Genomic DNA, 14561 nt, shown 5'->3' on the forward strand with positions numbered 1-14561 from the left:
ATACATAGGTGAAAGGTCAAAGGCTAAGGGGAAAGGCCACCTACATGGGATGGGGGGCATGTTAATGTCATGTTGGCTTTCCCAAAGTGCTTTTAAAATGTGCATGAAAGCCCTATCTTAAGCCTTAAGAAACCTCTGCAAGTATGAGAATTCGGTCACATGAGACCACCAATAGCCTTTCGTTTCACCAAGAGCTCAACCCTTTTATACGCCAACCCATGCTATAACCACCACGTCGCTAGAACATTACAATTTGAAAAAAAAATAATGAATAAAAATATACTTTAATAAAAATAAAATAAAAGTAAAGCTATATAGTTAGCAAGAAGGGCCCATGTGGCGTGAGAGTCGCATCCTAAAACCGCACGGTAGAAGGGTTGCGTGGGCCCACAGTCCAGCCTGGACAAGCGTGCCGATGACGTGGTCGTTGACATTGCCAATTTAATAGATGTCATCTCAACGTCCCGTTCCGGAACGAAGGGCAAGGCGGTGCGCGCCGAGGAAATATTTGAATTAAAAGCGAAGTCTGAGGTCGACATTTGGTCTCCCTCTCAGCTCTCCAATGGTGATTTCATATTTACATGGAAGCAATGCCGGTGGATCGATCACAGAGCCTTTTGAGGATTCGAACCGCAGACCTCTGAAGGAACCGATCTCTCTTCTGTGGTTTTCATTTAGCCATGTTGTACCCCAACGACGAAGTGGTAGTGATTCGGCTGGGGCAGAAAAAGGAGGATCCCCGCAAGATTACAGTGAGCTGCCCCGATAAACTTGGCCTCGCCTGCGATCTCTCTCGGGTTATCTTCGAGTTCGGTCTCTCTGTTGTCAGAGCAGGTAAATATCTTGCTAAATGCTTACTGTTAAGTTGCTTATGCCGACGAGGCTCTCAAATTTAATCTGGGTCAGGTGTTGAACAGAGGTCCTCAATGGTGTGAAATTGATAAATATTTGATTGTTCAAAAACAATTACCTGATCAATTATGGGATTTTACAGAAATTTTGGGAAGTTTGAGTAGATTGTAATGCAGGGATTTTACAGAATTTCGGCAAAGTTTGAGTAGATTATAATGCAGGCATGGTAGTAATTAGTTGATTATTCGTTCCAGTGAATGTGATCAGTCAGTGCTTTTGAATGTATTTTGGGAAGTTTTACCAGGATTGCAATGAATAAATAGTTGCTGGGTTTATCATTATGTAGAAAATGTGTTGTATGTGTTTAATTTTTTGGATGCATAAAATGCTTTATACTGAGGCAATGAGGTCCTTTATGGCATGAGTTACAATCCAAATTTCTCTGTGGCCTTCTTCACCTATATTGCACGAATTCAATTCCAATTTCTCTGTCATCTGCTGGCTGGCGCGAGTTCCATTTCCACTTTCCCTTTGTCCTGCTTCACTTATTTGGAATTAGTTTCAATTCCAATCTCCCTATGGTTTGCCCCCTCCTGTGTGACATGATTTCCATTTCCATTCTCTCCGTGCTCTACCCTTTCTATATAGCATGCAGTTCAATTCAATTACCTTTATGGATAAGTTTCATTGCCAATTTCTTTGTGGTTTGCTCCACTGGTATGTCATGAGTTCCAATTCCAATTTTCTATGGTTAGCTTCACCTGTATAGCATGCGTTTCAATTTGAGTCTGTTTGTGGTCCGTCTCAGATGTATGACACAAGTTTCAATTTGAATCTCTCTGTGGTCAGCTTCACCTTTATGGCATGACTTTCGATTCCAGTCTCACTCTAGTTTACCGTTTTCTCCACCTCTATGGCATTATTTTAATTTGGGCCTCTTTATGATCTGCCCCACCCGTATGGTATGAGTTTCGATTCCAATCTCACTATGGTTTGTCGTACTTGTATGGCACGTGTTTTCAAAAGGATGAAGCTGGCTGAAGGCATGACTTTCGATTCCAGTCTCACTCTAGTTTACCGTTTTCTCCACCTCTATGGCATTAGTTTTAATTTGGGCCTCTTTATGATCTGCCCCACCCGTATGGTATGAGTTTCGATTCCAATCTCACTATGGTTTGTCGTACTTGTATGGCACGTTTTTTCAAAAGGATGAAGCTGGCTGAAAGTCCTAGGTGACTTTTGTCAATTAAATGCCCTCAAAACTTTTTCTTTGTGCTTCATTCCTTGCTCTCTCAATTAGCTTTTTTACCTTTCTCAACATTCTGTTTCCCAGATCCCTACATTTCCCCTGTTGATTAGCCGCTAGTGTTGTTTTACAAAAAATATGAAAAATCATTTATCGAAACCAAACCTACAAAAAGCAAAGTAAGAGACATTAGCCCCCTGATTATCACATAATTTGAGGCGGCTGCTTTTGCTCTTGCTGCTTTCCAATTCCCCTTTTTGCTTCTTCTCTTGGATTGACATCTTGAGCTGCCCCGTTCCCAATTAAGGTTTCAAATTTGCTTTCAATTGTCCTTGTTCTCTCTGTTTTCTTTGCCATTGAGCAACTCTGAGACAAAGAAGCTTTCACGTATACCTGGTGATAAACTGGAACCTTATTCACTTCAACTAGTTTGTTATGAAACCCTTCTATTTTCCTTTGGGGTCATTGCCTATTTGGGGATCTATATTTGATAAGATAGATCCAGGGTTAAGGTTTTTTTTTTTCCAAGAAAAAAGCGAACTTTTTATAAACAAGATAAAAAGTTACATGGTATATGCCTGAGAATTAATTTTGCTGTATGATGATATCATAGAGCTACTGCAGAAAAGTGACAGTCTTTTCTGTACAAAAGCTTGACAATGTATCCTCCGAAGACGTAAACCTCAATGAACAGCTTATGTTTCCAGCACAAAGACACTAAAAACAGTCCTTAAAACATTATCCATCAAGAGGTCTCAGTCACATATCTATTTCCCGGGTCTCCTCTTAGGAGGAAAACGACCCAACAGGAGATAGATACTAAATACTAAGCAAAACTATGAAAATAAATCCAGGGTTAAGGTACTATGCACCAAAAAAGAGGCAATTTGGCAAAATGATGCAAAACTTAGCAATAACTTAGCTTATTCAAAAAAATAAGGGAACATAAACTGGACAAAAAATATTGTAAGACTCAAGAATTGCAATTATTGTAAAGTCTTGTTATATGATCCTTTGCTTCAAAAGGGATGTTTTGGTATTCTAACTATTCCCGTTTGTCCATGAGTCTCTCATAAAAAACTGGTCCTGCTTTTCTTCTATGTGTGCCTTATGGGGCTCTCTCCTCTGATTAATTTCTTTCCTTCCCTTGTCAATCTAGTAAATTGGGCCAGCTCTAAAAGCCCTCCATTCATTGTTATTGGCCACTTGATTTGTCTTGAAGTCTTGGATTTATTGGAGCTTCTGATCTGCCATTTTCTTATGAGATCCAGCTTCTTAGATGAGATTTACTGCTCAGCATTTCTCGTTTCTTTCTACCTCTTCCTTTTGCCTTCTCATAAATTTCATTTTAAAGGATTTTCACTTTTATATTTTTAAATTTTTGGATGAAGAAATTTGTTTAATTACTTTTCCATTCAGATATGCAAGTTATACATAAAATGTACCTGTGGCATTGCAAAAAAGCTCTTATCAGAATATCCAAAAAGAGGCTTCCAATAAAAAACAAGTCTTTTATCAGTCGTACTTATTAGCAGTCTACCAACAGGCTCTTACATCATCACTAATTTGAGATAACCCAAACTTCGCTTGAACATATATAACTTCTTCTCCGTACCATCCCTGAGTAATTCAATTTTGCTTAAGTTTTTGCTTGCTCCACTGATTTTTGACTTTTGATTTCTTCTTCTGCCAGATCCATTTGCTTCCAGGTGTCAACGATTTTTTTCCAAATCGACATGGACGTGGCATCCAAGATTGCTGCAATTAGACAGAACAATGCTTCCATTCTTTGCTACAAGTCCAAAAAAGGGCCTGCAAAGAGCTATCTCCTTTGATTAGCAGTTGTATTCTCCCACGAATGATGGAGGCGGGTCTGCAAATGCCTTACCCAATTCCACTCTCGCAGCCAGGTGTAGATCTTTGAATCTTCCACCGTATGGCTTGGGATCTGTCCCCTGCACCTCCTTGCCTTAAATTGACTTGAACAATGACAGGACATTTGATTCTTGCCTTAAATTGACTTGAACAATGACAGGACATTTGATTCCAGAACCTCTGACGGTAAGAATTTTCCATTTTCTATTGTATGGAGTGACACCAACACTTCAGAGTTTCCCTTGGTCACTTTAAGGTTTTTTTGTTTGTGGGGACTTTAGACCTAGACTTGTTTCCATGCCCGGCCATAGGTTATAGTCCTTTACTTCTTGCCCATTGTACTGGCAAATCCTCTCTGATTATTTCAGAGCAGCCCCCACCTCCGCCCCGATTGAAATCCTCCTTTGAGATACCCATTACTATTTGACCACCAGTTGATCAGTTACTATGTTACTCTTTCTCTTGATATGCAACTAACTAGTTCCCTCAGAGTTCCCCTCTAATTTCACTACTTTCAATCCTAGGTCCAAGGACTCAAGGAGTAGGATCTCTTTTATTCCTCTCTCGTATTCCTACAATATAAAGTCTCCAACAATTTGTTTATTATAACCTAACTCTATTGCTATCTCTGTTCCTGTGAGGAAACCTTTGCCTTTGCGTTGTCCTAAATTCATATAAAAGAATATAATATTTCTCCTTTTGTATCCCAAATAGGCTTTCACATCCAGCCAAATCCAGATTATTTTTTTTGATATCATAGTTTTGTTGAAAATGACAACAAGAAATGTTGAAAATGCAACAAGAAAATCTTGATTTAATTTTGTCCTTGAATTAAATTATGAATAACATTGTAATTCCACATTACAAGACAACTTGTATGAGTTAACTAAGTTAAATTGACTTAGTTGGCTCAATTAATTCGTGTTGAGGGTCTAACTTGAGTCATGTAAAGTGTCTCCTACATTATAGGAGCCGTGGTTGAGTTTATTTTGAGTTGTAATTAATTAATTTAGTTTAACTGAGTTAAAGTCATTTAAACTAGTTCCCATTGATGGAAGAATTAGTAGGAGGTTAGACAGTGGGGTGTTGCTTCATGTGTTCAACCAGTTAACTGATGATTCATCCATAAATAACTCATGCATGTCAAATCTGAAAGTTACCCAATTGAGATTAGAGTTCAAGGATAGTGTACTATCAGTTGTATAATCATTCGAACTGTACATGTCGTGCATGCAGTTAGAGGAAGGCCTATGAGGATTACACATTCATATTGAGGAATTTCCCTAATTTATAGGGGGCTAAATCCCAAGGAAACAACACAAAGAAATAGGGACTTGGGCAAACCAAAATTTGATTAAGTATTGGCTTGAGCTTGTCTAGGAAGCAGTGAGATAGATAGAGATAGTGCAAAGGTTGCTTGGGCTTGAGCAAAGCATTGTAATCTTCTCATATTTTTTGGCTAAAGTAATATACAGATAGTAGGGGTTTTTAGCTGTGTCTTTTCCCAGGAAATCATTGTGTAATGTGTTGATTGAATTCTTTCTCCTGTATGTTTCGTGATTTTATGATTGTTTAATTGTTTCCACCAATGAGTAGATTAGATTCAACTCTATTGTTTTAGTAAATTACAATTAGCAGTTTGAATCTACAAGGAATTTCTACAAGTTTCAAAACTCTGATTTGAACTATATGATTCAACCACCTGTCAACTCAAATTTTGACATTGTTCCATGGAGATGTGTCCCCTAGTCCGGGGTGCACACACCTCACATTTCCTATGTATCTAGCATGGGGTGGGGAAACATTGCCCCACGTTCCCGTTTTGGGGAGACATGGGGAGATGTAGTGGGAAACATTTCCTTAGTGTGGGGGTCGTGTTTCCCCAATAGGTTTGAGAGTGGTATTGACCTCAATGGATTTCATATGGAGAAAGTAGAATTTTAGGTTCCACACAAATTCCATCAGACTTAACAGTTTTCAAAATTTCAGGATTGCGGGAATTGCAATGTTTCCATTGGATCCTATCATGTATGAGGGTCTGGAACTAGCAGCTAATCAAGAGCACCAAGCCCAAAAGCACCCATTTTTAGGGGGGATGCTCGCCCCCCACCCCTCAATTTTGTCTAATAACCCTAGAATTTTCCTTCTAAAATTTTAAAAAGAAAGAAAAAAGAAAACTAAAAAGAAAAATACATAACAAATATCAAGACCTAAACTAATTTGCAATCCTTAACTCACTTATTTGACTTACCAAGCTTACCTCTACTCAACTTTCCCTGTGGTGCTATCTTACTTACCAATTAATTGTTGCCTCACCTCCCCCATGGTACTCCAATGCTCCCTCTCCATTTTCAGTTTTTAGTTTTAACCTAAGTTACTAGAAACGCTTGAAGAATCTTTAAAAACTCAGATCCTTGTTTCTGAAACAGAAACGGGTATGATCCTTGTCTAAAATGTTGTGAAAATGCTTTTGTGTTGTTTCAAAAAATTGGAAACTTCAGATTTGGAATTGGATACGTTTCCAAGGGTTTTAAATTTTTTTGGATCCATTTTTGGAAATCCGCAAATGAGTCCATGAAAATAGTGATCAGAATCCACCCTTAAAATGTTAAAAAACGTGAAAATTTGTATACCCATAAAAAAATAATAAAAATGAAGAAATCAGATTTGCAAATAAACTCACTATAAACACAGTCTCATAATGTCTCTTCTAAATATTTAGAAACAACAGTACTCCATATATTTACCAAGGATTCTTACTACTCAAAAAAGATAGATGTTCAAAAATACAAACATAAGGGTTTGATGAATGTCTTCGTAAAGAGATTAATTTGAGCGATTAGTTTTCAGTTTAGTTAAGGTTTTGTTAATTTTGATTGATTTTGCTCTTGATTTCATAAATCCCTCCAACCTAACAAATCTTCTCTAGCCAATCTTTTGCCTGTATATAGTCAAGAGACCAAGCTGATGTTGAGAAGATTGAAATGTTCAAATAGTTCGTGACAGAATATCCCAATGATCCCATAGGCCTTTTAATTGCCATGTAAGGAAGATAGATACCATCTGCCATGCATGACACATTCTTTGAAGGAGATGGACCCGAAAGAACAAAGGCTGTAACATTTTTTATTACATTACTAATGATGATGGTAATATGCTAAATGTTATAATAATCACTAATGATGATTACAATGTTTATGTTGAATTGATGACGATAATTTGCTTATGTTGAATTCATTATGATGATTATGTATTTTTAGATATAAAATCTAGATTCTAAATGACGAATGGTAATATGAAATTCTTATTTTATTATATATGTGTGTTATGTGTCATTTCCTTACCATATCGTATCCATATTTTTTGAAAATTTGTTGTATCCGTTTCAAACCCTGTATCCATATCCGTTTCACTGCAACTTAGGTTTTAACTTTTGAGTCTTGACTCTAGATATCGATGACCTTAGACTGATTCTTTCACTTGTCACTCTTTAATATCTTTGAGGAGTTATATCAATTTACTATTCTAATCTTCAGACTTCAGTGTCTACTATAACCTATTTTGCTTGGTGCTAATTAGATTCTATAATGATGAATGATGAATTTGAATTTTAAATCAATTTAAAATCTATAATGATAGATGATGAATTTAATTTTTAAATCAATGTATATTCTAGAATATGGATAAATGTATTTCATTATTGAATCACGTGATGTATGGATGGATGATGTGTCAGAATGAATGATGAGTATGGATCAGTTTATTTCATTATTTAATTCAATTATGTATGGATCAATGTATTTATACTTTATTGAATATGAAAACAAATTTAAAAGAAATCATATACCTTGACATCCCCCTCTCCCCCCTAAATTTCCCTAAAATTTGAGGGTACTCCCACATGTTCCCCTATGTGTCTCCCTGCAACTGTGTCCCCCATCCAGGAGTCTTGGTTTTAATAAAAATACATAAAATAATTCAATTTTAATGAAAAAATTATTCGTCGGTGTCAGCAAAAGTGGAAAGAACTGCTAGTAAAGCAGGCCATGTGTGTAGGTTTTCTGTTGTTTGAGAAGCCAAAACTCATGCTGTTTTTGCATTCTCACCAAACTTCTGAGCACTGCCAAATAGAACTGTTGATTGCACTGAAAAAACAATCTCTTGCAGAAACAAATCATGGATGTTATATTGCAGTATTGTTTTCAGGCTTGGCACTGGTACAATCCAACACTTCAAATCAGTCTGGCTTCTGGTGCAGTAAATAACCGTAAGGGTTGTTTTCTGTTGAGATTTTATCAAACATCTTTTGTATAATTAATATTTGCAAACTTTTCGATTGAGTAAAAATAATCATGCCATGGGTTGCTATAATAATTGCAATATCAAAGCATTTGGAAACTTCAGTTGGATTCCTACGACAACTATGTTTTTAGACTTCAAAAATCATAAATGCAACAGTATGTATAGGATCACATTCTATGTTCTTGTTTTACAACTCTGCAAAAGATTAGTACTATGCTGTTCTTCTGTTGAATAAAATATTTAATATCCATCATACTGTTATTCTTGTTCTTGCAATCAAAAGGTCTCCTACCTCCCTTCTTCTCAGTCGTTTGCAGGTCTTTCTTTAAGGAATTTCTGCGAAACATTTCAGCTACAATTGCCACAATAGCTAAAATTATTTTTCCAGCTGCTGGGTCCACACATCTGGGATCTCAAATGACTTGGCCGTCAGGATTGGCATCGACCAGTTAGGGCTGGTTTGGTACCAAACTGGTAGCTTGGCCTGGTTCCAAGTCAAACCAGGCTGAGTTTTAAAACTGTTTCATATTTCCTCTAGCATGTTTGTGTCAGTATGGGATGATCGTTTGTGCTAGGATTTGCATCACGTGGGAAATAATATATTATCATTTTTTGCAGAAACTTTGGGAATTTTCAACAGCAGACTTTATAAAAGATTTAGAACTAGGAAATTACTTACTGATTTCTGGACGTTGAAAACTGCCTTGCAGTTTTTAGGAAAGTTTTAGCAATGCTTTGTGATAGAGTAAACTGCTAATAAGTTAATTTCTGGTTTATGGAGCAGGATTTTTTACAAAAGGTCATTTGTTGCTTTTTGAAGATATCTTAAGGGAAGTTTTAACAGTAGATTGTAAGGGCGATACAATATTATAAAGTTAACTAATTTTTCTCTTCTGTATCAGACTTATCCACAGATGGGAAATGGTGCTACGTAATATTCTGGGTGATGCCCATTGCTGGTTCGGCTCAGCCAATAAGATGGGCCTTGCTGAAGAAGCGCCTTGTATCAACCTGTCCTCCGAACTCTGCTACATTTTACTATGCAGCAAACCAAGAGCCAAAGCCAAAGCAGGTTTACCTCTTACATACTTGTTTTGAGGATCAATTTGGCTTGTTGAATAGTAAGTACCTTTTATTTATTTGCTCTTTCTCTATCCTGCCATGTAGTGAATCAACATTTTTTGATGTTATGTTACAAGGTTTGAAAACCCTGACTAGTTTGGGCCTTGGCAATGTAGATGTCTCTCAGTTACTTTGGGAGATGGATCTCACTATTATCAAGGGCAGGTTTTGGACAATGCCTGACAGGAATTTGATGTACCTATTTTATATAACAGATAACAGGTTAAAGTTTGAGCCTCATCTTTTATTTTTGTTTTAAAAATGGAATGTTGTAATTTGTATCAAATGTCACGCAGCTATATTCTCTTTTTCAATGTTCAGTGACGGTTGGATTTGACATGTTTTCTAACCGGTGATTTCATGTATTGCACTGCGGTTTGGACATGGAAAATGTCAAATTTTTGTCTCTATCTAGGTTACATAAAATGTATGAGAATGTGGCTGAAAATGACATTATGGTTTTTGTCTCTGGATTGATTATAAATCTTTTAAAATGCAAACCTTTTTTAAATGCAAAAAAGCGTGTTTCTAGAGATTTGATCCCTTATAGATCCATGGTTAAGAGGATCCATGTCACAATTAGAAGATCCACTTGATTGTGGGTTTGTGTGAAGTAAAGGAAATTCAATAAAGAAATAAGGACATTGGGTTAGATGCATGTTATTGTTATTCAAAATACATTAAATCATTCACTTAGAATTGTCAAAACAATTTTTTTGAATACACATATGATCTGAGCACACACAAAAGTTAAGGAACAAACTAGCCTTTAGCAATAAAATGCGCATTCCAAGTTTTTAGTTTTCAGTATTTATGGTTTGGCGAAAATTTTCCTCACAACTAGATCCAGGGAAAAAGGATTGTGTAATCCTGAAGATGGTACTGGATCGTGCTGATGTATATTCGTGGTAATATATGTTCTAATAGTAGCAGCCATTGCTCTTCTTTATCACATACATCTTTGTTAAGAATTAACATGAGCGAAACAAAACAAGCGAACTGATGGAAAAGGCCTCAAGCCCTTAAGTTCAACTGGTGTTTTTGGTGGCCCAGAAACTGCATACAAAGGCCAGATTGAGCCCAAGGGGAGCCAACCTCCTACTCAGATCTTCAACAGAGGCCGCACACACAAGAGACCTCAACTACCAAAAAACAATTGTCACCGTCATTGTGGGCCGATTTCTGTAGGAAGATCTTTAAGACAGATGAGATCTAAATCACTTTAATCAATGGACCATTTCTATTGCCAAAAGAATGCCACGCCATAAAGGAATAGATCAGCTGACAACTAATTTGAATCTAAAGTTGGAACAACAAAATATTAAAGAAAAGAGTGATCTGAAGCAACATCATTCTTTAAACCACTCAGATCCCCACATTTTTATGAACAAAAAATTGCAAGTCTCCAACTTTGCTTTGAACAGTCTTAAATGTCATGTTTATTTTCCTGAATGATTTTTTATTTAGTTCATCTCTTCTTACTTTCGAGAAAGTGAATTTGCCTTTATTGACCAACTGGTTGTCTATTTCTTAAGGGCAATCCCATAAGTCAATTTTCATCTTTTTGGGCATCTTTTTATTTTATTTTTCCATTTATTTGCTGGTGTGGTATGAAATGGTAGAAATCTGAAGGTGGATAATGAAACCAGGTGGCAATTCTCTTAGAGGTCTCAATCATTCCATTTGATAATTGCAGGGAATTGTTGCACACAGAAACAAGAAAGGATGAAGTTTGCTATCATGTGAAAACAAAGCTGGGTCAATCTAGCGCATATTGTAAGCTTTGGCTAACTACTCCCGAATTTGGAGGGTTGAACTGCACAGCCACAACTCTTTCACCTTCTGTCATAGAGGATATGTTTAATTACAGCGGGCTAGAACCTGATATTGATTTTAAAAGTGTAGGATCTGGTGGCAAACTCGATAGCTTCTCTGTGGTTACTGACAACAACTTGTCCCCCTCGCATACTTTGATTCAAATATTATGTAAAGATCGAAATGGCCTTCTCTATGATCTCATGAGAACTTTGAAGGACTACAACATTCAGGTTGATGTTTTTTCTTGCTTTGACTGATTTCTGTTTCGGTGTTATATTCTTCATGCAAACTCGTCTTTTTGGCTGATTTGTTGTGGTTTTCGATCTTACAGGTATCATATGGGCGACTCTCGATAAATGTGGATGGAAATTGTGAGGTGGATTTATTTTTCTCGCAAGCAGATGGAAGGAAGATTTTGGATCCCAAAAAACAAGATTCTCTTTGTTTTAGTCTCAAAACGGGAATAACACATCCCTTGCGGTTGATGTTTGTAGACCGCGGTTCAGATACAGAACTTTTGGTTGCTGCCCCTATAGAACGGTGTGGAAGGGGTAGACCACGAGTGTTGTATGATGTAACACGAATTTTGAAAATTCTTAATATTGGGATATTCATGGTATGCTAATTTTCTCGAGTATTTATGTTTACGTAGTATTGATGATGCTTATTTCATAGATTAATGTTTTTAAGCTTACGTTATCATCTCATTTTTTATGTTATGATTTTTGCAGGTTGATTTTGGAAGGAATGTCATAGGTGACTACCAGTGGGAAGTCTTTAGGTTTCTTCTAATCGATAGACAAGACCTCTCTTTAAAGAGCATTCATAGTAGAAGTCAAATAGCAGAGTGGGTGAGAGACATGCTTATGAGATGAGGTCCAAGTAGGTCCTTGATCTTCCGCTTCCTATAGGTGCTACTTACCCTTCATTTCATTAAGCTGCCCAGGTGAGTTATTAACGATGTCATTGGGATTTTAAGAGGTGATATGATCCAAGTTACCAAAAATAGTCCAAAAATACTGAACATGTGAATGATTCTCACGAATTGCCCAGCAATTCCTCCGCAAAGCCCCAAAATGTAATAATATCAAATGGTATGCATTACTCATGTGGGCCCACCTCATACCAAAGATACAGTTCACTGATATAGTGATCACTAATGTTGGCTTGGAGGTCGCAAGTAACAGATTGTGACTATCTACAGGACAGATTTAAAAACAGTCCATGCTGAAAAACCCACCCTCACTTAGGTTCCAGATCTAGGCCTGCAGTTAATGAACTTGATAATTAAAATTGTGCGATCCTTGTGCTCATGTAATTTGTTCCGAAGCTGATAGAAAAAGGTTTTGCTGTATGAAATTTACAATGTTTTAGTCATCGTTGTATCTAGAGACAAGAATGTACCTCACACAGAAAATTGATCTTATTGTACCATTCTGTATAGAATTGATTTATTGATGTAGTTATTACAGTATTGTGACGTTTTTTTATATATTTGATTGTTTGTATATACTTAAGTGCAGTTCTTGGCACTGGTTTGTATATGTTCATGGCTGCTTTATATTTCGTGCTTTTTATGGTAGATTATTGTGAGCATAATTATTCCAGGTATGCTTTGGTTGTACAATCTATGCCTCATTGCCATCAACACGAAAACTAGAGTCGGACACTCATTTTTTGAGCTCTTGGTCTCTATGATGCTTTTGTACATTTTAAATTAATCTAAATTATTAAAAAATCAATCAACAGGCCCACTCAATTTCCAAAATTAGCTGGTTCGTGACACTCATCGTCTAGAGTTAATTGTGCATAGAGACGTCAAAGAATAGAACTACTTGTTTTTGAAAGTGGTTAAATACACGATTTTGTTTACCAATACTATTAAAGATAACTAAAGATAACTGTGGGCTTGGGTTTGTCAGGCGAGTTGTGGTTAAACGAAGAACACCGTGGCATGGCTGATCACCCACCAAGGTTTAATCCTTCTGACATTAATGTGCGGCTAGGGCCAGGTCCAAGCTGCTTGTGTCTTCCCTGGGGACGTATACAGGGCAGTGTTACAGTAGATAAGGAATTGTGTAGTTGCTCCAGAAGAAAACAAAATTATATGGTACAGTGTTCCACTGTACAAGGAATTGTGTAGATGTTCTCGAACAAAACAACGAAGATGTGATCTTGGGACAGGAACCTTGTCAAGATGAGAACAATTTTCCAAGTTCCTTGTCTGCTCAAATTCATACACATAGATCTGTGTTTGCAAAGAAATCTGTGTCTTCCTATGCTTTTCACCGGCCCTGTATAAAAAGGAATCTGGATACATTAGGATTCGATGCATTAATGACACAGCATAGGTGTTGCGGCTTTTTTTTCCTTCGAGTTTTTAATTTCAATTGAGAGTCAAAATTCTTATTGTTCAGTTAAGGACTAATTCTCAGCAACTCCGTTGTGAAACAGGGCGCTGGAAAAGGCCAAAGGAAGTGTAGGAGGAAAGAGTGCATTTTTTGTTCTTTTAGAAAAGTGGAAACAGAAAAACATTTCATTTTAGAATGTGAGGCTTTCAAAGACAACAGGGAAAGTTATGCAAATATGATGGCAGCTAGCTCTTGGGATAATCTATTTAGCAAGGGTTTGTCAAGAAGCTGGGAGCATTTATTTTAAAGCTTCACAGAAACAGGGCTGAATACATCAAGCAGAGGAATAAGCAATCTGTGCCATAAGCTATCTTTAGCCTCGTGGATGTTAAAATAATTTCTTCTTTATTTCTTCAAAAAAAAAACCTACATGTGAAAACACCTCAAATTTTCTCTTTATTACCCTTTTCGCGCGAAAATCCCTTTTCCTTTTTTGGGTGGAGGCCCTTTATTTCTTTATAACGCTTTTTATTTTATATTTATTTTTATGATTTATTTTTATAATTTGTTTAACCAATACACATTGTCCACATTTATTGAGCAAAATCTGTTGGGGTTGGGTTGATTTATCCTTACCAAATATACACATTGGCTATTTGGGCAAATCAAATTCGAAAGTCAGGTCTTAATTTCAATTAAAAAAGCATATATTCATACAACTTTTCCATAACAAAAAGCTTAAAAAAATATATATTTCAATTAACAATAGTATTATCTCTATATTGTTAGCCAAGCAATTAATTAACCAAGAATCATACAAAGAAACTAAAACACACAAGTAAGACAAGATTTTATGTGGTAAAACTTTCACAGGGTGTCAAGGAAACATCCACGTGGCAAGGGATTGGATTTCTATTAAATCAACAATTATTCTCTATGGTTACAATAGTTTGGGCCTTCATCATTTTATAAGAGCTTCTTCCGTTACATAACTG

The 14561-nt window shown here is 36.6% G+C and overlaps 1 protein-coding gene across 5 annotated transcripts; it reads left to right on the top strand.

Moving 5' to 3' along the window:
• Positions 1 to 512: 512 nt before the first annotated feature.
• On the top strand, positions 513 to 13983 carry LOC149190168 (ACT domain-containing protein ACR9-like). 5 transcript variants are annotated; one of them, XR_016255959.1, is made up of 7 exons: positions 518 to 834; positions 9178 to 9396; positions 9514 to 9619; positions 11094 to 11445; positions 11547 to 11831; positions 11947 to 12161; positions 13670 to 13797. XR_016255959.1 is itself a non-coding variant. In XM_089412052.1 (6 exons), exons 1-6 carry the CDS (start codon positions 681 to 683, stop codon positions 13871 to 13873), a joined length of 1320 nt encoding a protein of 439 aa, XP_089268178.1. In that variant the 5' UTR covers positions 513 to 680; the 3' UTR covers positions 13874 to 13963. The 5 variants fall into 5 exon arrangements, 3 of the variants coding, with proteins under 3 accessions (XP_089268178.1, XP_089268179.1, XP_089268181.1); XR_016255960.1 differs by lacking the exon at positions 13670 to 13797 and adding an exon at positions 13138 to 13624; XM_089412052.1 differs by lacking the exon at positions 11947 to 12161 and having other exon boundaries at positions 513 to 834; positions 13670 to 13963.
• Positions 13984 to 14561: the final 578 nt, after the last annotated feature.

Source organism: Pinus tabuliformis, chromosome 3_1 (assembly GCF_031772625.1).
Source record: "Pinus tabuliformis cultivar Carrire ecotype Pingquan chromosome 3_1, CPIR1, whole genome shotgun sequence".
In the NCBI taxonomy this organism is placed as follows: Eukaryota; Viridiplantae; Streptophyta; class Pinopsida; order Pinales; family Pinaceae; genus Pinus; species Pinus tabuliformis.